Source organism: Schistocerca gregaria, chromosome 6 (genome assembly GCF_023897955.1).
Source record: "Schistocerca gregaria isolate iqSchGreg1 chromosome 6, iqSchGreg1.2, whole genome shotgun sequence".
NCBI classification, from domain to species: Eukaryota; Metazoa; Arthropoda; class Insecta; order Orthoptera; family Acrididae; genus Schistocerca; species Schistocerca gregaria.
This window is the reverse complement of record NC_064925.1, coordinates 273,903,576-273,928,229: the sequence shown is the minus strand read 5'-3', so window position 1 is coordinate 273,928,229 and position 24,654 is coordinate 273,903,576. Positions and strand designations below refer to the sequence as shown.

At 38.4% G+C, this 24,654-nt stretch overlaps 1 protein-coding gene across 1 annotated transcript in view; it reads right to left on the bottom strand.

Moving 5' to 3' along the window:
• The window catches only part of LOC126279060 (protein bark beetle), a 313,877-nt gene that overhangs the window by 160,249 nt on the left and 128,974 nt on the right, over positions 1–24,654 (bottom strand). The window contains exons 2-4 of the mRNA XM_049979491.1: positions 15,043–15,206; positions 5,211–5,419; positions 2,936–3,107 (exon numbers count right to left, since the gene is read on the bottom strand). Coding sequence (XP_049835448.1) covers positions 2,936–3,107; positions 5,211–5,419; positions 15,043–15,206 — 545 coding nt within the window. The remainder of the gene's footprint in view (positions 1–2,935; positions 3,108–5,210; positions 5,420–15,042; positions 15,207–24,654) is intronic.

Sequence of the window (24,654 nt, the reverse complement as noted above, 5' to 3'; positions counted from 1 at the left end):
TGAAGAAAGGCTTTTAAAACAGAAGGGAGATATAGTATATATTTTCAGTCTTTGAAATGTGTATCCAGAGCGATTCCCCATTCATCAAAGCCCATGGATCAGCAATTAATTTTAAGATTTAGAAAGTTTTACACTAATGTACTTTTTAGAGGTGTTGTAAAGTAATCTTTTAAAGAGAATTAACAATCAGTGGCTTTACTTCACTGATGAAGATGAACAAATTACTTACAGAACCATAAACTGATTTGGTGGAAATGGTTTCTAGAAGTTGGTGGAGTATAGACTTTGCAGGTGCTGACAACAAATATTCTAAAGTAGTTACAAGAAGATAAATGTGAAAGGAAACAAATTACTTACAGAACCATAAACTGATTTGGTGGAAATGGTTTCTAGAAGTTGGTGGAGTATAGACTTTGCAGGTGCTGACAACAAATATTCTAAAGTAGTTACAAGAAGATAAATGTGAAAGGAATGTTTTCAGATGAAGTGGAATGGAAAGAAGATATTCCTCCTTCTTCATTCTGTGCAAACAAGTAGAAATGCAAAGTTTCATAGAATGATATCATCCTAATACAGTAGTAGCAAGCCACCGCAAAATAAGTATGAATGATTTGCCACATGTCACTTTAGAAATAATTTCAATCACAAAAAATATGGGAGAAGAAGAAAAAGTTGTGCTACTTTTAAGTGAAACATCAGCTCAGTTGTGCCAAGAGGCAGTAAAAGGGGTAAAGAAGCCCCTTCCAAACAATAGTTCACTTCACCTCCACCTTGCACTTCCAATAAAACATGCACACCATCATCATCATTATCAATGCCTTTCACTTAAAAATGGTGATGACTGTCCTAGAATGAGATTTTCACTCTGCAGCGGAGTGTGTGCTGATATGAAACTTCCTGGAAGATTAAAACTGTGTGTCAGACCGAGACTCGAACTCGGGACCTTTGCCTTTTGCGGGCAAGTGCTCTATCAACTGAGCTACCCAAGCACGACTCATGCCCTGTCCTCACAGCTTCACTTCTGCCAGTACCTTGGCAAAGGTCTCGAGTTAGTGTCTCAGTCCGGCACACAGTTTTAATCTGCCAGGAAGTTTCATAACTGTCCTACATTGTTGGTTTCAAATGCAATCTCTGTTGAGTAGGAGGACAATCTCTGTTGAGTAGGAGGACATTTGTTGAAGCAAAATATCTTCTACAATATTGGCAATTTGCTGGTTGTCCTGTTAAAGCCACGGCAAAAATACCTGAATTTAACCTGCTTTTTTGTTGTGATTATATTTCTTCTTGGATTAAATAGTTTCCACAGACTTCACATCAACAACGTACACACATAATACTGCTGTAAAAATTTAGATAATAAATGGTATTACAGTAGGACCTTGACAATCCAGCATGCTCGGGGACCTGTCAGTTACAGAGTATCAAATATGCTGTAATCATGGGAATGCATGTATGTGTGTCTTTGTGATTGTCTGTGTGAATTTGTGTACTACTGCTACAAAAAAGAGCTAGTACTAGAAAGCTTGTGAGAATGATGTTTTCTGTTGCGTGTTTCTGTGGTCCATACATTGATCTGATACACGTGAGTGGCTGTCTCTTCCTTATTTTCTGATTTTGAAAACCATCTTTAAAAAGGAATATAAGCAAAATCAATAGTTTTAATGTACAAAAACAAGTAACGGTTATTTGTTAAAGACAACAGGAGAGATTACAGTATAAAAAAATCAAAAGTATGTATTACTTTTCTGTAAAAACAAAACTGAATGTTGTACTGCTGCATTACATCAGTTTAAGGATCAAAGTATTAAAAAAGTTCAATATACATAAATAATTTTTTGTACAACAGTTCCACAACAAAATAAGCATCACTGACTTCGAAAGACCAGGGTGTGAAATATGTTGGATCGGTATCATCACTGATGGTTTAGCTGAAATTTAATTTGTCAGGAAGCCACCAGAAATGCTAACTTGTTTCTTAGATTCAACTCTTTTTTGACAAAAATTATTTTGTGTGATGGGTACTCCAAATAAATTTCAAAAAACTGTTTAAGGCTTCTGAAGCCTCAGCCCAAGAGATGTGAACTGTAGGCGTTTCTTCTTCATCACTCTGAGTTTATGATGCCTCCTATGGGTTACGAACACTTTGTAGTATCACATCATCAGTCAGTTCTCCTTCAACAGCTAAAGTTGTGTCAATGTCAATCCATTCATCAACTTCTTCTGCTGAAAATGCACTTAATTCCTATGCAGAATTTATCACTCCTGTAATTACATAACAATCATTTGTTGACTCATCACCATTTGCAATGTTTCCGATCTCAGCTTCTTTGACCGGTTTAGGCCACAGTTTTCTCCAGACCCTGTGTAATATTGTATTTTTCACATAGATCAAAGTAACTGTACCCATGAAAACACGGTCTTCAATGTTAAAACTGCTCAATATTGATACAGTACAATATCTTTAATAAAAACTGCTCAGTACTGATGCAAATATAAGTATTACATATTTAGATTTAGTGAATGAAGAATCATTGATACTAGCTCAAAGCTAACAATACAACTGGCATACCTTGTAGAGAATATAATTACTCAGTAAGACATAAATTTGTTACTAATGAAGCACAAAACCAAATGGTTCCAATGTTCTCAAAGATGTCCTACCATACTGGCAACAACACGGAGCTAAAAATATGGAAAATTTTCTTAAATGTGTCAGACTATCAGGTCTGCTGGATTATTGGGTGCCAGACTATCATGGTCTTATTGTAATTCACTTTACAACAATTCTTAGGGGAAAATCAGGATCTCTCTACAAGCATTTCAATTTACAAATTATCTTCAAAAGCAAATAAAGTGCATAAACTGAGATTTGGCTTCACCTCTTTAACCCCGTCATCCACAAAATTCAAGACACGATACATTTATAAATACAAACCTGATATCAACATATGACAGCTGTGACGAAGATCGCATTACATATAATGTATTCTCCTGGGTGAGTACTCTTGAGGCAAGGGCATATTCAAAGTGCAGCCCTTCCCAGTGTTGTGTTACTACAGCTGGGTCAAGCACTGGTGAACAGCTTATTGCTAGGTCCGGATGAAAATCTGAAAATGACGTCAAACTGATATTATCAATCTATCAAGCCAAGAATTAAGTCAAGTGAAATTGTAGATTTACATACTAAAAAAATCTCGTAGTGCATATTTTCCTTCGATTAAAATAAAGTGACTTTTCTTGTTACTGCCTTCCGAGAACTCTTAGGAACATTTATGAACCACTAGGACTCTTCATAAACATATAAGCTAAAGCAGTAATGCATGTGAGAATAAATATTACATTTTTAACTATGGAAAAGTTCACTGAGACATTTGCAACAGATTCAATACTTCTACAAAGCTGGTTTTTGGTGTTTGTGTACATACCGAGTCACACATGAACCCTAAAGTGATAAATGGCAATATTAATCAAATTACAGGAGCTTTCAATATCGTTAATAATTTCACATTTGGTGCGTTAACATATTCTGAAACTCAAGAAACATAAAATGTTAGGAACAACATCTTTTTACAGTTTGTGCACTCATTTGTTGACAATATTGGCGCTTTTTCACAACAGAATAAAACATAGATAGGCTACTTGAATCAATAAATTAACAAGCCTTCTAAATCAGTATCACAAAGGTCATCAACATTACAGTGCAACAATACTGTTTACTGGCAAGTCTTTTGTGACAGAGTCCTTGCATAAAAAGTCCTTGATTTACCTGCCGCGCCAAACTCAGATAAAATCTCAAGTTTCCAATGATTGCCACCATCTTCATTTTCAGGAGCTAGTCTGTCTATTATAAAACTGGCAAGGCTCTCACTTTTCTGCCGAGAGTATGGCATATGATTGGCAGGATTATTTCATGACAATTACATGAAAAGGACACATACTGAGGCGGTGCCTTCTACATCCATAGATTTTGTCTGAATTTTTTATCCAGCATTATCTGCAGCACCATCCCTCGCATACAGTGGTAAACTGGGAGAAGTCTTCCTCTATGCTCTTTCTTTATCAACTGCATACTTCCGTGCTTGCTAAGTGCATAGCCAGTGTCTCTATTGAAGTTGTTTTCATGTAGTCTAATTTCAACTGCTTCCCTCATCATAGGGTTTCTTTAGTTTTCTGGGTGGCCAGAAGACATGCTGGATTCCTTACAGATTTAGGGCTCTACCTATCTTACTACTTGTTGCACTGAACAATGGAAATCGTGCTGCTGAGAAAATAATTATTGCAGTCTACAATTAAGTAATGTGAACAGATCACACACTTGAACAGAATGGGTTAAAACATACAGAGATTCATCCTCTCTTAACAGCTCCCACACACTACATGAGGCACCACATAATCCCAAAAAAAGTTAGTGAGTTGGTTTCAATCAGAAGAAAAAGCATCAATGGTCATCCACTTCTGTGGACAGATCAGTTTACATATTGTACACATTTGGCCATATATATTAGTCTTGGCACACTGTGGCACAGTCTCCATGCAGGAAGGAATGAATGTGGAAAATCCTGATGCAAATCGGGTCTAGGTAGCACAACAGATAGTACACTGCCTGCAAAAGTCAGGTATCCATATTCTAGTCTCAGGCCAGTGCAGAGTATCAACCTGACACATATAATCAGCATAAAGATTGTTTCAAACAAGAGTAAAAGGATTAAATATCAGTAAAACCCAGAGTCCAATGAGAAACCACAATGCATGTTGCATTTATTCTCTTGGAGATGCTAGTCCCATATCATCATGTCAGAGATTCCATTGGTGTTCTAAAGGAATGGAGAATTGTTTGTGGAAAGCTGAAGGTTTGAATCAGTCCCTAAGGTGTAGCTGGGTTGTGCACTTCGAAGCACACTGCCTGCAAAAAGTAAACGCCGGCTATGAGCCCAGTCTGGAATGCAATTTTGGCCTATCTTATCAAAAACAGACATACAGAAATAAATGTGGCTGCATACAAGTATAAAAATTATTACTTAGAAACAGCAAATAACCAGAATGAAATTTTAATGGTTTGTTTAAATGTCATCATAATCATTTTTATATTCGAAAAGTACATCTTCAGATGGCTATTCCAGACATTCTGTTCAAAGGCATTAATACCATTTCTAAAGTGCCATATTGGTAGTGAGTCCTAAATTAATTTCAAACACTAGTACGCAACTCACCACACGTTCCAGCACCAACGCGCCGCTGTGCCCAGCCAGCACAGTCTTGCAGCTGTGTCTCAGTGCCCGAGCACATAGGCTGCTCGAGTAACATCCTCGGTCTAGGGCCCAGCAGCCAGCTTGGCTCTGATTCCATCCATCTCCACCAAGCACCTCCGTCACTAAATCCCAGTTGTCGACATGCAACTGATACATCTGCCGCTGTCCAGCTAATTAGAAAACAGACGGTCATTTTAATTATATCACAAATCAAAAGATGAGTTACATATGAAAAGTGACAGACCGCGCACCTACATGTGTCATCTGAAGCCTCTGATTTTAACATTACACAAGTAGAATTTTTAGAATCATCAGTAAACTTTTCCAGGTATGTAGTCAAGTTATCATGTAATTATGTTGATCAATATTTTGGCCACTACTGTAAATAGTTTTAATAAAGGTTAATGTGCTAGTGCCATTACACCTTACGCAGGCGAGGCAGCTAGGACAAGCCATCCCAAACATATCAAGAATTAGTAAATATATCCAACTGTAGTAGACAATGTGGCAATTTTTTTCTATTTTTGATGTTATATTGGAAAGAGTCTTCAAACTGGACTTCAGTGGCATAATGTGAGTGGAACTTGATCAAATAGTAACAAGATAACAGCACCACAACCAGTAAACCAGAGAAGAGGCCATTGCAAGAGAACACATAACTCAGATTCAGTTTGTATGTTCACTTGTATGCCTGACACGTTTCAGTCTGTATTCTGTGACCTCCAAGTGAAACTATCCTCACTTTCACACTGTGTATAAGAGTTGACAAAAGATTATTATTATTAATATTATTATTATTTATTAAATGATGGATGTTAAGAAATTATTAGAGCAGCAGCACAGTTGTATGTTGAAAGTAACCCTGTTGGAAGAAGCCTTCAGCTTTTGCAAATACTATTTAAAAAATTGATGAAACTAGAAGTGTGAAGAACAAAATACGCTAGCAAAAAAGAACAGCAACAGTTGCAGACAGGCACAATGAAAAAGACTGTTACACATTTAGCTTTCAGCCAAAGCAATTTTCAGAAAAGGAAACACACATTCATTCACACAAGCAAGCACAACTCATGACCACATAACTACTGTTTCCCGCAGCTCAGACCAGTCCGATTTGTAGTGCCTCGAGAATTTAGGCGTAAATTCTACAGACACTCGGTCTTCCACCATCTCAAACACTCAATATTTTGAGTTCGAGTGTGGGAGGGTGGAGATGTGTGCAGGGTGGACGGGAGAATACTGCAATCGTGGTGGTCGATCGGCGCAGACAAGTGTTTGCCACTCGTGCCATAGAAGCTGTATATGACGTACAAGGAGCAAGCAAGTGTTATTCTTTGACGGTGTAATGATTGTAATTGTTTTGAACAAATGAAATATGATTTAACTAGGACTCTTAATTTGGGTGTTAGATCTGCTAGAAGCAAGAACTGTCTTTGGATTTCTGGTGATTATTAAACCCACTGCATTGTAAATATACTTAACTGTATCTGACAGTTAAAGACGCAATTGGGTTGCAAGAATTTTTATACTTATGTGAGACTTGTGGAAATGGAAATATACCAGAACTGAACTGAGAGTATTATGGAAGTACCTAGATATTTCAGAGCAGAGAGAGAGAGAGAGAGAGAGAGAGAGAGAGAGAGAGAGAGAGAGAATATACCAGAACTGAACTGAGAGTATTATGGAAGTACCTAGATATTTCAGAGCAGAGAGAGAGAGAGAGAGAGAGAGAGAATTTTCTTTTAATGCCTCTAACCAGCATTATTTCTTTGGAAAGAAGTTGTGGAGATCAACACAGCCTTGTATCCAAAGAAGAGGATCAGCTGAACATTTCAAGTAAGTCAATAGTAAAGGAAAGTGCGCAATCCAGTTTTACACCACTTCTCTAGTCACCAAACTGTTAGAACATGGCAAGTGACGTGATCAGGACTCAAAAAAAGGGGAATTTTAAATCACGACAAGATGATGTTGTGAGCTGCCATAGCAACCAATAGTAACAAGACAGAGAAATTGTTTAGCAGAGTTGGAGTCTGCATAAACGGCAAAAAGGGTGAAAGTTGATGAATACCCGACAAAAGAAGAAGTAAGGAAAACCTCAACAGTTTAGACTAAGAAGAGTTATGATGACATCTATTCGACAAGGAGGATCCAGTGTGGAGAGTAAGCAGCCCTGAAACACATCGCGGGGGCGTGGACGCAGTAACCAGCAATTGACGCCAACAGCACCACCTGCTGCTCGCCGGTGCTGACTACAAATCTGACACTGAAACTAACCTTCGACGCTGCCAGCGCCCGTGCTGTTCACCAGTGCCGATTCCACACCTGCTCACCAACGCAGCCTAAGACTCTACGCCAGGTGAGCAAAACACAATAATTATTTGAATGTAAAGTTAAGGACACTGTTTAATAATAGACTTTTAGTATAGTTATTACACTCACAGGTGAATTTTTTAAACCCTTTAACTGCTCTGGACATGTTAACGCACACGTCCAGAGCAGTTAAAGGGTTAATGATCATGAGATCTAAAAGTATAAAGAATATGAATAAAGAAAAGCAACTAGCAGATCCAGCCACAGTTATTAAAGTGACTAGGGAAATGCCAGACTTGTCTGAAATAGTGAATTTAATTAATGCCCAGTGGCCAGGTTCAGCAGCTGTAAACACTGAAATTACTACTTCAAGTGAAAATCTAGAAGGTCAGAGTTTACAATTAAATTCTAGATTAGATTTACAAAGTAAAGAATTTACTGCTCAAAATACTTCTACAAGAAAGGAACTAAATGCTACTTTAAGTAAAAAAGTAGAAGCACAGGCTGAGCTTTTAAATGCTACGTTCAATGCCTTAAATGATAAAGTGGAGAGTTTGCAATTAGATTTAAAGAATGAATTAAGTAATTCCTTGACTATCCATGTAAAACAACTGTTCACTGACTTTAGTCACATACAGAATAACCAATTTCAGAACTTAGCTAAAAAACTAGAATTTGATATTGAAGATAATTGTAAAAATGTAGAAATTGAATTTAGCGAAAAGTTAGCATCATTTCCAAGTGTATGCAATGTTACATTCGATGCTCCAAAACAAAGGTTGCACACCTTAAAAGAGAGTTAGGACTAACAGGATAGATTAATACTTATGGTCCAATTGCAAATTGCAGGCATGAGCATTCGAGTAGATGACGTGGAACGAAATGTTAAAGAGAAACTAGCCACTTCAGACATAGTAAATATAAGTAATATGGAGGAACAGGTAGAGGAAATAATCGATCGAAAAGTTGCCGTGAGGACAATCTCTGGAAACGTTTTGACTCTTGCTTTTTTTCAAACTTAATGATAATAGCAATGTTATAGACGACTTGTGCGAAGAATTCAAACTGTTCCATGACAGAGTAGAAAACAGAATAACTTTACCGGATGTTGTGTTACCTAGTAAAGTGGTAATTGTTTTGATGACAGGAGGGCCCCTACTTCGCTGGTACTTCAGTGAGAAGCTGGAGGAGGTATGGTGTTAAACGTCTCCTACAGAACAGACATTCTCATCTTCAACTCTGAAGTCCCTGAAGAAAATCTTAGCAACTCCTATGGAAGGGCAAATGGTGAAGAATCAGCCACACTTGTTCGCGAGGGTTGTGTGGAAGGTATGGTGTGTGTTCTGTGTTCCGTGTTTGCCATGTTTGTACTTACACTACCCACCCCTTCCAAAACTAATAAAAACCCTCTCCTTTACATCACATCTCATAAAAGGTATAAAATGTTCTATAAAAATAGAAAATTATACAATACAATCAAATAGGTGTTCAGTTAATCAATTTACACTATACTTTATACACATATAAAACACTCTGTTCAGTTTATGTCGTCTAGACATCACTCATTTTAAATAGTTTCATCATATTATACCTTTCTCTCAAATAATATTTTATTCGTTTCATTTCATGTCTAGAGATTACTGTTCATCTGTGATTCTCTTAAGTTTTCTACTTTACCATCATATCTGGTTTTCTACATACTAAAATTATTGGATAGTTTAAGAATTCAAGAATAGATTATAGAATAGTTTAAGATTTGAAGGGAATTTGGTGCAGGAAAAAATAGCACAGAAGAAATACGGAAAACAACTAGAGATCCGACGGTCGTCACTCCACCCATTAACACAGAACATTAATGTCCCTGGGAGACAGATGTGACTCCGCCCGGGTCCCATGGATCTAGATATTAAGCACACATTTACTAGAAGATATGTAATGAATACTGATTAAAATGTGAATTAGCGTTATGGGAAATATTAATGTACATAATGAATATGTATAAAATATTGCATGTTCAAGCTAAGGGGTGGGATATGTAGTGCCTTGAGAATTTAGGGGTATATTCTAGAGACACTCGGTCTTCCAGCATATCGAACGCTTGATATTTTAAGTATGAATGTGGGAGAGTGGAGATGTGTCTACCACGCCACTGGTTTTTGTGTGTGCAGGATAGACGTGAATCAGGAGAATACTGCAATCATAGCGGTCGATCAGCACTAACAAGTGTTTGCCACTGACGACATAGAAGCTGTATGTGACGTACAAGGAGCAAGCATGCGTTATTCTTTGATGGTGTAATGATTGTAATTGTTATGAACAAATGAAATATGATTTGACTAGAACTCTTAATTTGGGTGTTAGACTTGCTAAATGCAAGAACTGTCTTTGAATTTCTGGGGATTATTACACTCACCACATGGTAAATATACTTAATTCTATCTTATGATTAAAGACGCAATTGACTTGCAAGAATTTGTATACTTATGTGACACTTGTGGAAATGGAAATATACCAGAACTGAAACGAAAGTACTAAGAGAGTACCTAATTATTTCAAGAGCTGAGAGAGAGAGAGAGAGAGAGAGAGAGAGAGAGAGAGAGAGAGAGAGAGAGTTCTTTTTTAATCCCTCTAACCAGCATTATTTCTTTGGAGAAGAAGTTATGGAAATCGACGCAGCCATGTATCCAGAGAAGAGGATCGGCTGAACATTTCAAGCAAGTCAATTGTAATAAGAGAAAAGGAAGGTGTGCAATCCAGTTTTTCACTGCTTCTCTTGTCACCAAACCATTAGAGATTGCCGGAGACTGAATTATTTATCAATGCAACATTTTAGCAGCATTACACACAATCTATGCATTATGACATGGCAGCTTGAATGTGTGAGTGAAATCAGCCAAAAAAGTGTTCTACAGATACTACAGTCCAATGCATTTCATATTTTCCACATTTCACTCAATCAACAGTTTCATGGCAACTACTTTCAAAATCCGTTACAGTACTTGAGTCCCATCAATTAAACATGGAGCCTGACTACTTGCTTATGGGCCAAGATTGTTGTTTATTGTGTTCTCTCAGCCAGCATCGGTTTTCCACTAACCATTACTGCAGACTGAAAAGCTTGATTTGTCAAAAAATGAAAACTCCAGGTTGGAATTTCAAAAATATAAGAAAAAGGATAGACTGCTATTCACCTTGAAGAAGACATGCTGAGTTGCAGACAGGCACAATGAAAAGATTGCTACACATTTAGCTTTCAATGAAAGTCTTCTTCAGAAAAGAAAACACACACACATTCACTCACACAAGCAAGCACGCCTAACACACACACAAATGCAGTCTCTAGCACTCGGACTGGTCTGAGCTGCCGGAAACAGTAGCCATGTGGTCATGAGGAGCGCTTGATTGTATATATATATATATGTGTGTATATGTGTGTGTGTGTGTGTGTGTGTGTGTGTGTGTGTGTGTGTGTGTGTGTGCGCGCATGTGTGTTTCCTTTTCTGAAGAAGGCTTTGGCTGAAAGCTAAATGTGTAACAGTCTTTTTTATTGTGCCTGTCTGCAACTCATTGTGCATCTTTATGGTGAGTATCAGTCTATCCTTTTCCTTATATTGTAAAGAATGATTTGTCAATGATTTGAAAATGATATTTCATCTGTGACAATCTTGCTTAAAAATGTAGCATAACTTTTCACATTCTGTAGACAACATTCAAAGACTTTCAATTAGAATAAATAATTAATTTATTCAAATAAGTAAATTAAAGTCTTTGAATGTTGTCTACAAAACCTGCGAAGTTATGTGGTATTGCTATAGAGGATTTTGTTTGCAGATGAAGTATCATTTAAAAACTATGGAAAAATGAATCTTCACAACAAGAACTACTGGCCAGCTGAAAATCTACACTGCCTAGGAGAGGTCAATAAGCAATTGCTTGGTCTCTAAATGAGTGGTGTGTCATTTGAAGAAATGCATCATTGCTCCCTGTTTTACTGACAGGAATCAATTACCTGCAGTTCCATTCACATCACATATTCATACACAAATTTGGCTACATGCTCGCCGACTATTTTTTTAATTTTTTATTTTTATTTTTTTTTTATTTTTTTAATGTCAGTCCAAGTTACTAGTTGCTGGTCACTACCTTTAACATATTACAAAAACAGAAATTCTACAACAGTACAGAAGGAGTAGTCACGGGGAAACCTTTTCCAGTTTGTTTTCAAATTTAACTTGTTGTCTGTTGGTCATTTTATATCACTGGGTAAGTGATGAAAAATTTTGGTGGCAGCATTGGGCACCCATTTTTGTGCTCAATACAAGCATAAGGTGGAGTAATGAACGCCATTTTTTCTTCTGGTATTGTCATTGTGTGCATCATTATTCATTACAATGGATTATTCACAATGACTTCATAAGGGACTAAAATATATAATTTGACACAGTAGGTATAATTACAAACTTCTTAAACACAGATGTCTACAAGATGACTGTGAGTGAGCCCACATATTATTCCTACAGCATGCTTTTAACAATAAATATTTCTTTCTTAAAGAGGAGTTACCCCAAAACATTACTCTATAAGACATTAAAATACGGAAAATAGTTCCCAAATGTGTTTCTTCCATTTTAAATTCTCAACAATATGGAGACCTAAAAATTTTGCATTTTAAATTCTCATCAATATGGACACCTAAAAATTTCTGAAGTTTCCTCACCATGTGTTACATTTGTTATTGTTGTAGTACCTCTAGATGTGCAGAACTGAATACGTTGTGTCATTCTGAAATTGAGAGTGAGACCATTGGGGATCAAACATAGGGGCTTCCATAACAATAATCAATCATACTAACCTTTCAGCCATGGAGGTGGTCTTAACTGTCAAAATTAAAGCAACTCTCATTTCTTGGATACGGTGAATCTCATCATTATTTGACGTACGGTAGAAGACCTATATACTGTGATTCGATATACCACAGATTTGAATATAATGTGGTATAAAATACATCCTCAAAATAAAATATCATTTAAGAGTGACTTTTGCACTGTCAGTATATTTTATGAACTTGAAAAAGATCTTATTACATTCTGCCTTTCTGCAGTGTAATGTACAGCTGCAACCTCCAAGCTTTCTAAACAATAACAAAAATAAATGGATTTAATTAAATTCAACACTTGGTTTGTCTTATCGCCACATCAGGATGGTTGAAGCTTCGATGCATATCTCATGGTTAACACTGTGACACAATCAATAAAGGGACTATGCAACAGTACTTCGCAGCAGTTGAAATGAGCACAACCGTCACGTGGATGATAGACTATTCATTCTTTTTTCTAGATTTCTGTGTACTTGTTACTATTTCACAGAAACAGTAAGCTTATTCTGTCGGTGACAAACTAAAATTATTGATCATGTGAAGAATGGAAAATCTAAAGCAAGTTAATCAATGACTGTGGTAAAATGAAGGAACAATCATGGCATGGGTGAAAGAAGAGAAGAGACTTAGAAATTTTGGAAACACAGTTGAAAGTGATGTGAGAACAGACAGAAAACGGACTTAACTAGGAAAAGACAGTGAACTTGACAAATGCATTTATAGGTGGTTTTTAATAATAAAGAGAAGTGAAGGTTTGCCACTTTCTGGGCCATATGGGAGATATGAAACTATGAGAAGAATTTAACACAGTACCGAAAGACTTAAACCAAAACAAGGCCTCTGGAGTACATGAAATTCATTCCAAATTACTGAGACGTCGTGAAAGACAACAATGACAAAGCTATTCCACCTGGTATGCAAAATATATCAGATAGGGAAAATACCCACACACTCCCAACATGAATGTAATAATTCCAGTTCCAAAGAAGAAAGGTGCTGACAAGTGTAAATATTACCAAATCATTAGCTTAATAAGGCATGACTGCAAAATACTATGGCAAATTACTTACAGCAGTACGGAAATGCTGATAGAAGCTAATTTATGTGAAGATTAGTTTGAATTTCAGAGTAATAAAGGAACATGTGTGGAAATACTGATCCTACAACTAATCTTAGAAATATACAAAAGAAAATCAAACCTACGTTTATAACATTCTTACATTTATAAAAAGATTTGTTGACTGTAACACACTCTTTGAAATTCTAGTGATAGCAGGATTGAAATAGAGGAAGTGTAACATGGTCTACAACTTGTACAGAAGCCAGACTGCAGTCACAGGACACGAAAGGGAAGTAGCAATTGAGAACTAGGTTGTATCTATCCCCCATTTTATTCATTTCATACACTGAGCAAGCAGTAAATAAAAAGAAAGAGAAATATAGAAAGGAAATTAAAATTCAGGGAAAAGGAATAAAATTTTTACGATTTTTCAATGGCGCTGTGAGCCTGTCAAGCACAATATAGAACTATGAAATACAATGAATAGACTGGATACTGTTTTGAAAAGGTGTTATAAGATGAACATCAACAAAAGTAAAATAAGGATAACAGAATGCAGAATGTAGCCAAAATGAATCACATGATGCCGAGGGAATCAGATTATGAAATGGGACACTGGAAGACAATATTTGCTATTTGGCTGTACAAGGAACTGGTGGTGGCCAAAGTAAACACAATATAAAATGTACACTGGCAATACCAAGAAAAATATTTGTGAGAGAAGTTTGTTAATGTCTAATACAATTTATATAATTTTTAATGTTAGGAAGTCTTTTTTGTTAGCATTTATATGGAGTGTAGTCTTGTGGTGTGGATGTGAAAAATGAGCGTTAAACAGTACAAACAAGAAGCGAACAGAGTACTAAAGAATACCACTCAAAATTAAATCAGTAGATCACAGATCATATTACTAACGAAGCAGTGCTGAATCAAATTGGTGAGAAAAAGAATTTATGGGACAACTTGGCTAAAAGAAGAGATCAGTTGTTAAGACACGTCCTGAGGTGTGAGCAAGTAGACAGTACAGTTTCACAGTAAGGAGGTTCAAATGAATGTAGGTTGCAAATATGAAGAGGCTTGCACAGGGTAGACTAGTGAGGGGACTTACATCAAACCAGTATTCAGACTGAAGACCACTATAACATCTCCCAACAAAACTACATTGTAACAGAACATTGGCTGAGCTGACTAGCCTCAAGTAAAGGAATTCTATGTTTGCCAAACTCAAATCCAACCATTGTTGGCAGAACCACCTAAGGTGTGGACAGCTTTTAAAAAAAACACTGTTCAATTTAATGTAATACTGATAACTATTCCTACCCTCCACTCTTTTTATTTTAGTTAAGAAAAAAGTATTTCAGAGACACTGGTTCTATTTCTCTCATCCATTGTTCATCTGTGCACTTAGCCCCTTACCCCCAGCAATAAGTCCTCACTTTCTTCCTCCCTTCCTTGTTCACACAAATGTGCACTGAAAATCTCCGTCAGTGTGTCAATGTACAAGGGGTTGTCACTACACATACATACAATGACTTTCTTATGGCACTTACTTGCGTGAATTTGTGCAGACAGATCGCCATGTGTTGCCATGCTTGGCCTGCACCCTCCCTACAGCAGTTGTGGGTCCATCCACCAGTCGTAGTGTGGCTGGCTCTCCAAAGGGCGCTGCATCTTGTACAGGGCCCTCGAGTACTATGCGAGAGTCCCAGGTTCCCTGTTAATAACACCACAGAATATAAGGTATTGTCAGCATACGTTAATAACAGATGATTTTAGTAAATAAACATTAAGTAATTAAATGTTAATGAGAAAAGTTATCACAGTCCAAACAGTTTGCAAACAATCATCACCTTTTAATAAATTCCACTCCATCTGACAGTGTTGCAAACTCAGACAAAAATGATGTTCAGTGATTACCAAGACATGTTTTTTGATAAGTCATAATGACTGACACATACAACAACAATGTGACAAAACTGCAGCTGTAATGTTTTTTAATCTGTCTATTATATACAAAAGATACAGCAAAATATTCCACACAATACTAAAACATTATGGGAGCTATGACCATTACATTTTATCTGGCACTCTTTGTGTACAGAAATAAACTTGTCTAAAAGCTATGATTTAGTCGCGAATATTGTGTCACTGCACAGAACATAACAGTAAGTGATAAAAATATGTAACACTGAATATCAGTCAATTCTGATATGTCAGTTGAAGATAGTTTAGTGCAGATGAAAACCCTACAGCTACTAAAAAAGATTTCATTGAAAGTGCTCTGCAAGAAGACATGTCTGGTAAAACTAGATGGAAAGGATCTGTTGTTTCCAATAAATAAAAAAAAGAGAGAACTGTCAGTTCAATACCGTTCCATAAAAGCACTTTTTTTTTTAAGAAACAGTATGTTAGAATATCATACAGTGAAATGTATTTCTCGCTGTAACTGACATGAGAGAATGGTCCAAAATTATTATGCTTGGATATACCTCTCAAAATTAAGTGTTTTGGTACATTATGCAAACATGCTTGAATATACCTCTCAAAAATCCATATTTTTTTCCTTGGAAGTGTTTTGCTACATTATGCAAACTGGATGTCATGAAAACAATCTTTCTAGTGATGACTGTTTTAACAATGCTTGGAAGAAGAGAATTAGGGTAAGGGGGAGAGGGGGGGATTGATTTAATTCTTAATAAGAAGATAAATGACCAAGTAACACGAAACGGGAAAAATTACTATATAAAACATCAAAATATCGGACTGATAACTGGTACATAATGGGAAGTGCAGATGCTTTTTCTAATAATCTGCCTTACTCAGTAAAGGAAAGAAAAGAAATTACGCTCTTGAGAAATAGATTAAAAGTATATCCGATAAAAAAATTACATGCATTACAAATACTTGTACAGTAACTAAATCTGGGGCATAATTGTAAGATGGTTACAAAAACTACGTGTCATGTAAATAAACCCTTTTATTGTAGTTTATTAATACGATCCTATATTTAGATTCACTGTAATTATGCTTCAATATGTTTTAAAATGATAAATGGAATCGAACCTGTAACCTGTAACCTGCCTGTCCATAAAATTATATGACGCTTCGGATACTCTTAAGCTGTCATAAGGTAGGTAGAGCTTACGGACGACGCATAAATAAAGTCGTGGTTTTTATTTAATCGCAAATGTTCATTCTAACAAACTGAATACATTATAATAAACCACTATTTTTTTTACTAATGGCTGATATTTTTCTCTTTAATATTTTAAGAATCATAATGAGTAAAACTGTGAAGTCATTCTTTCAGTATTCACACGATAACATAACGGTATAGTCACTGTCGTATTGGTGAAAATAATACGGGATGCAACAATGGCACTATTGTCGGCGCCGACAGAACTGGCGGTTTTTAGTGATTGAAAATTAGGAGCTCAGAAACAAATGAAAAAACGTAGGCACTTACTCGTTCAAAAATGTGCTAGGCTTATTGGACGGGGGTTACTAAATCGGCATTTCGTTAGATGCTGAGACTGATGCGGACCGCCTTTTATAACGCCCAAATCCACGAAGAAGACTCACTAGCTTTCAACTACGCCCGATCCTGCCAGAAGTAAAAAAAATTAATAAATAAATAAAAATTAAAACTTCAGGAGTTGAAACTATAAATCATCGTAATGTCCAGATATCGGTTTATCGTCTCCTAGTGTTTCCAACTTACTGTACCGCATTCGACGTAATTGCTAAAAAGTTACGACGAAGTTCGTAGAGCCAAAACATACATTAACCGACCAATCCAAACAACATACTATGTCTGGGAAAATCAGTAATTACCGCAACATTTATTTAGAGGAGCTATTGAGAACCTTAAAGCATGTCAACAACTGTAACAGGAACAAAGAGTGCCTGACGTTTAATGATACCGCACAGGGATAACAATGTTATGCAGAACTTTTGCAGCGAATTATAAATCACGCGTAAAAAAGTATAAAGACTAAACAAAACATCTAGAGCCTGGTCAAGCTAGGTAAGCACCAAGGAGGATGACTGTGCATTTTTGAAAACTATTTAATTACGCTATTATGCCGTAATCTTGGCCCGACATTCTTCCGCATTACTTCTCTGGATACAAACGTATGTGGTAATACTTTGTTTTTTATTTGTAATCTAGCCCGAGTACACAGACAGATGAATTTGTTTCTCTCCGAAGCATCATTTCATCACGTCATCCACAGTCCTCAACATGTCTAATAACAGCGCTGGCGATGAAACAAACTATAACCCTCCCACTTCCACCATCCTCTAGTCCTCCCGTTGGACTCTTCAACAATTTCGCATATCGCGGGATTAGCGGAGCGGTCTCAGGCGCTGCAGTCATGCACTGTGCGGCTGGTCCCGGCGGAGGTTCGAGTCCTTCCTCGGGCATGGGTGTGTGTGTTTGTCCTTAGGATAATTTAGGTTAAGTAGTGTGTAAGCTTAGGGACTGATGACCTTAGCGTTTAAGTCCCATACGATTTCACACACATTTGGACATTTTTGAACTTATTATATTAACTGCCATTAGACCTTTTCTCGCGTTACTTTCTCGCTTAGTATCCGGCGGCAAAGAACTTCGTTGATTCGGTAATATGTATGCAATCCCCGTGGCTACAGAGGAGTCACCCGCGTAGGTGCTGTGATCGCTGAGACGGAGAAAGGCGACCTCTGCCACAGGGAGGGGCAGGCGCTCGGCTTAACGGTTCTGGAAGGCGGAGAGAGCGGACAGTCAGCAAACTGCAACCTGCTTCCCGATATAGGCGAACCTCCAGCACAATTATAACACGTTCCACGCGATCGTGCATTATTTGTACAAGTCGACAAAACATGCAAAATGTGCGTTCCTCATAATAGGTAACCTGAGTGGCCGAAAGTCATGGGGAAGAGTTGTTTGACCAACGCAATCCGGATGACACCGGATTGTTTCAGCTAGATGCAGCGTACGCCGCTACTGTACCAGTATGCTACGAATAGGTGTGTAATTATCATTCAATCGTGAGTTGGTCGACTACGAAGGTGGGATAGTAAGCGATTCACGACGTGTGGGAGATAATATACACGGAGGTAATTCAAAAATTTGATCTTCCAGTTCATAGGTCTAGCGTGCATCTTCAAAACTGCAGCAGACACAATGTTTCTACACTTATAAACCACTGCACAGGATACACGTCTCGTCGTCTCCACTTAGCCATATCGGGCGATTGACGATCTAATGTCAATCAGATCTGAATGTGAAGCAGTAGGGTCCCATTTCTACTCTACTACGACTGTACGGAGACGGAGACAAACAGATAGCATACTTCAGTATCCAACCACAGACTTGTCCCGCTTTGTATTTCGATACACTGTGTATTTTGACTACAAAAAGTGCCTTCATGGACTGTCTTGGTATTATTTTTTTCAACGCTTTCAGGCCATCTGTGGAGGACCACCGTGCTTGTGTTTTTGCTGTGCTACAGTTGTCTGCCACTTCTGGTGTTCCTGATTAAGTGTATTAGCTGTTTCATTCTTAATACTCTAAGCTTTGCTGTTAGCCCAGCATTTCTTTATTTTCCTCAAAGCATTTCCTAATCTCATGGCGGCTTTCTCCCGTAACGGTTGTTAGGAAGGGTCTGGTTTCAATAGCTAAATGGTAGTCACCCTTGTTAGTCTTGCCTAATATGTTCTGCAAGGCTTTTATCTATTTAGTTGCTCCACAGGGATCCATTTGCTTTACTCTTGTTGGCTGCTTTGAAGATCTTACTGGACAGTCTAGAGTTCACGGTCTGGTTTGTACTATCGTCTCCATCTGCACCACGGACCATAAATACAGGGTAGAACGACGGCTGCGGATGTGTCTACGAGCGAAAAGACGTGCAACTGTTGAGCAACTAACCGCCACGATGTACTGGCGATCTAATAACAGTGTCTCCTCAACGACCGTTGATGCATATGCACCTCCGCAGCAGGCGTCTGGTTCATGCACTAATGCTGACTGCAATTCATCGGCGACGAAGGCTGGAATTTGTACGCCAATACCGAAACTGGACGTCCACTGATCAGCGAACACCAGCATTTTCAGATGACTCATGTTTTATACTCCATCGAACAGATGGCCGTTGGCACGTAAGGCGTGAAATGTCTGAGTGCAAAAACCCTGCAACAATCATCGGAAGGGTCCACGTCGCAGGAAGGAGTGTTACGGTGTGGGAAAATTTTTGTGGCATTTCCTGGGTAGTCTCACCATTCTGAAAGACACAATGAATCAATAAAGTACACATATCAAGAGTTCAGATGGAAATCCAGTTCCAAGCAAAGAAGGGAAAGCAGAGAGGTGGAAGGAGTATATAGAAAGTCTATACAAGAGCGATGTTCTTGAGGACAATATTATGGAAATGGAAGAGGGTGTAGATGAAGATGAAATGGGAGATATGATACTGCATGAAGAGTTTGACAGGGCACTGAAAGACCTAAGCCGAAACAAGGCCCCGGGAGTAAACAACGTTCCATTGGAACTACTGACAGCCTTGGGAGAGCCAGCCCTGACTAAACTCTACCATCTGGTGAGCAAGATGTATGAGACAGGCGAAATACCCTCAGACTTTAAGAAGAATATAATGATTCTAATCCCAAAGAAATCAAGTGTTGACAGATGTGAAAATTACTGAACTATCAGTTTCATAAGCCATGGCTGCAAAATACTAACACGAATTCTCTACAGACGAATGAAAAAACTGGTAGAAGCCGACCTCGGAGAGGATCAGTTTGGATTCCGTAGAAATATTGGATCACGTGAGACAATATGGACCCTACAAATTATCTTAGAAAATAGATTATGGAAAGGCAAACCTACGTTTCTAGCATTTGTAGACTTGGAGAAAGCTATTGACAATGTTGACTGGAATACTCTCTTTCAAATTCTAAAGGTGGCAGGGGTAAAATGCAGGGAGCGAAAGGCTATTTACAATTTGTACAGGAACCAGATGGCAGTTATAAGAGTCAAGGGGCATGAAAGGGAAGCAGTGGTTGGGAAGGGAGTAAGACAGGGTTGTAGTCTCTCCCCGATGTTATTCAATCTGTATATTGAGCAAGCAGTACAGGAAACAAAAGAAAAATTCGGAGTAGATATTAAAATCCAGGGAGAAGAAATAAAAACTTTGAGTTTCACCGATGACATTGTAATTCTGTCAGAGACAGCAAAGGACTTGGAAGAGCAGTTGAACGGAATGGACAGTGTCTTGAAAGGAGGGTATAAGATGAACATCAACAAAAGCAAAACGAGGATAATGGAAAATAGTCGAATTAAGTTGGGTGATGCTGCAGGAATTAGATTAGGAAATGGGACGCTTTAAGTAGTAGAGAAGTTTTGCTATTTGGCGAGCAAAATAACTGATGATGGTCGAAGTAGAGAGGATATAAAATGTAGACTGGCAATGGCAAGGAAAGCGTTTCTGAAGAAGAGAAATTTGTTAACAATGAGTATTAATTTAAGTGTCAGGAAGTCGTTTCTGAAAGTATTTGTATGGAGTGTGGCCATGTATGGAAGTGAAACGTGGACGATAAATAGTTTACACAAGAAGAGAATAGAATTTTCGAAATGTGGTGCTACAGGAGAATGCTGTAGATTAGATGGGTAGATCACGTAACTAATGAGGACGTATTGAATAGAATTGGAGAGAAGAGAAATTTGTGGCACAACTTGACTAGAAGAAGGGATCGTTTGGTAGGACATATTCTGAGGCATCAAGGGTTCACCAGTTTAATATTGGAGGGAAGTGGGGAGGGTAAAAATCGTAGAGGGTGACCAAGTGATGAATACACTAAACAGATTCAGAAGGATGTGGGTTGCAGTAGGTACTGGGAGATGAAGAAGCTTGCACAAGATAGAGTAGTATGGAGAGCTGCATCAATCCAGTCTCTGGATGAAGACCACAACAACAACAACAAGTACGTATTTACCCTTGGGGACCATGTCCACCCGTACACGCAGTTCATTTTTCCTCGACAAGATGGCATCTACCAGCAGGACAATGCAAAGTGTCACACAGTTCACAGTGTACGTGTGTGGTTCGAAGAGCACCTGAATGAGTTTGTCGTACTCCTCCTGTTGCCAATCTTCCAGGATTTAAACCCAATCGAGAATCTGTGGACTGCCTCGATCGAACTGTACACACCATGGATCCTCAATCGAGAAACCTATCGCAGCTGGCCACGGCACTCGAGTTGTCAAGGCTCCACACCACTGTTCGTACCTTCTGGAACCTGGTCTGCGCTGCAAAAAGGTGGTTATTCAGGCTTTTGGCAGGTAGTCACATTAATGTAATGTAACAGTGTATGAATCTTAAGGATTGAGTAATGTACCTTTTTGTGTTTCATGTTGAGGCAGCTTCTTTCTCTCTAGATTATTTTGTGTATCGTGTTGGTAATGTGCACTCATCTATCAGTAATATGTTTTATTTTTTTTTTTACAGCAAAAGAACTGGCAAGAGAGTGTGTATGCCACAGCACTGTGTCGCTTGCCAACTGTTAGAATAAATCCCTGCAGTAAAGCCTGGGATGTTCTCTCATCACGAGTCTAGTGACCTTCTTTTGAATAGTTGAAACTCTCTGTGATTGAGGGTGATTACTCACAATATAATGTCGCAGATCGTAATAGAATGGAAATAATAGTGGTACGCCACTCTGGTTGCCTCTTCTTCACAAATAGGCGCGATTATACGAGGTGTGTTTTTTAAGTAAGGTCCGTTTGAACATAAGTACACAACAAAAGGTTATTACGAAAAAGTAAATTTATTTTCAGAAAGTACATACTTCAGTGTATTTTCCTACACAGTTGGTTCAAATGGCTCTCAGCACTAGAACTTAAAACTTCTTAAACCTAACTAACCTAAGGACATCACACACATCCATCTCGGAGGTAGGATTCGAACCTGCGACCGTAGCTGTCACGCGGTTCAAGACTGTCGCGTCTAGAACCGCTCGGCCACCCCGGCCGGCTCTACACAATTGCCATGTTTGTTGAAACATGTATCATACCTCTCAACCAATTTTAAAATACCCTCTTCATAAAAACTTTCCATCTGCTCCGATAACCATGAGTTCACGGTCGTTTTCACGTCGTTGTGATCATTGTAACGGCTGCCACTGCGGTGTTGTTTGAGGTGGAGGAACAGATGGTAATCGCTCGGCGCAAGATTAGGACTGTAGGGTGGGTGGTCCTAAACTTCCAAGCCAAAACTGTCTGGTCTGACCTGCAGTGTGAGGTCTTGCATTGTCATAGAGAAGGGCAATTCCCTTTGTCAGCATGCCGCGTCTTTTGTTTTGAATCGCTCTGCGTAGCTATCTCATGGTTTGGCAGTATACTTCTGCATTGATAGTGGTTCCTCATTGCATGAAAACACCATGCCTTTCTCAAAACACAGACGCCATGATTTTGTGCTGGGACAGAGTCTGTTTTGCCTTCACCTTTACAGGCGAGTGTGTGTGTCTCCACTCCACAGTCTGTTGCTTCGATTTGGGAGCGATATGCAAAAATCTTTAGTCTCCAGTTACGATCTGACTCAAGAAGTCGTCACCTTCTTCGTGATAACGAGTCAAGAGCCTCATCGTACACTCAAATCTTTGGTTTTTGTGGTCCTCTGTTAGGAGTTTCAGGACCCAACAGGAACACAGTTTCCTAACTTTAGGTGTTCAGAAACAATGTTGTATAGCACTGATCTCGACACGTCAGGAAATTCGTTTGAGAGACCTGTTATTGTGAAGCGCCTGTTCTCACGAATCCTCGCTTCAACTGAAGCCACCAAATCGTCTGTAATAAAAGAAGGGCGACCGGAGCGGTTCTCATCATGAACGTTGTCACGGTAATCTTTAAATTCTCGTACTCACGTACACTCTTTGCTTTCACTCATAACAGTATCACCGTACACTTCGCAAATCTGTCGATGAATTTCTGCAGCAGACAGGATCCTTGCTCACAAAAACCGTATCACTGAGCGAACCTCACACGCGGCGGGCGAGCTGATAGTCTTAAAGATCTTGAAAGCACAGAACAGAACCAGACAGGTTAGCTACAGAGCTGAAACTGAGCACAGTTGTGATGCCGGCACACGACGCTCGCGCTCGTTGCGGTATGCGCGCGAACTACTAGTGTCTACAACAAAACGGACCTTACTTTAAAAAAACACATCTCGTATCAATAGCAAATGCTACTCAATTCAATCTTATAGGTAATTCTAGTACGTTAACCTTATTTGTCCAACCTTAGATGAACAGTCATCTCATCCAGTAAGAATCTTATGTCAAGGTCTTCTCGATGTGCCGTGGTGCTCATTAAACGGAGGTCAACCTAATCAGAAGGAAAGCAACGAGCATCGCCGGCTGCTTGATTTGGCGTGCTCGACTCCAACATCTCCTCCTGCCTGCGTCGCCATTTGGCAACCAGAGCACTTCGACCTCCCGCTCTTGTTGCTTGTACTGGCCCTGTTCGAATTTTTGGTGTTGTTGTTTCTGACAGAAAGAAACCCTCCAAATTCTACATCATCATTTTCAAGAACTTCATTAAAATTAGTCGTTTTTCATAAGAAGATTCTTTTTTAAGGCAACAAATTAACATTCACTACGGGCACCACCATTTCATGAAAATCACCCATTAATACTGTTTTTGTTAGTAACAGATTAAATTTCTCTACAAAAATTAACCCGCAAAATGGCATCTAATCTAGCACTTCCATATCCAGGCACTTTCATTGAGAAAAATATTATTATCTTGGGTGCAACCGTAAAACATAAGACGGAAAAATCTTCGACAGATTGACCAGATCAACTCTTGTACGACCTCACCTCATAGAAACTACGAGCGCAACGAAATCCTACAATGAAAAATGGAAAATTCAAAATAATCAGATCCACAGAAGCAGCTGCTCTCTGAACTGTGATAAACATTATTCACTGAACAGTTGCCAAGAAAATTCAGTAGTACTCTTAGAATTTCCATGTTTCATATCTTCAGTCTTTCATGCGTTGAAAAACAATATTGTCACTCACCTGTTTATTTAACATATTAAGTATTGAAGAATATGAAAACATATAAAGTATTGGAGGTTATGAAAAATGCAAATTCAATGAATAATGCTGAATTTTCTTGAGAA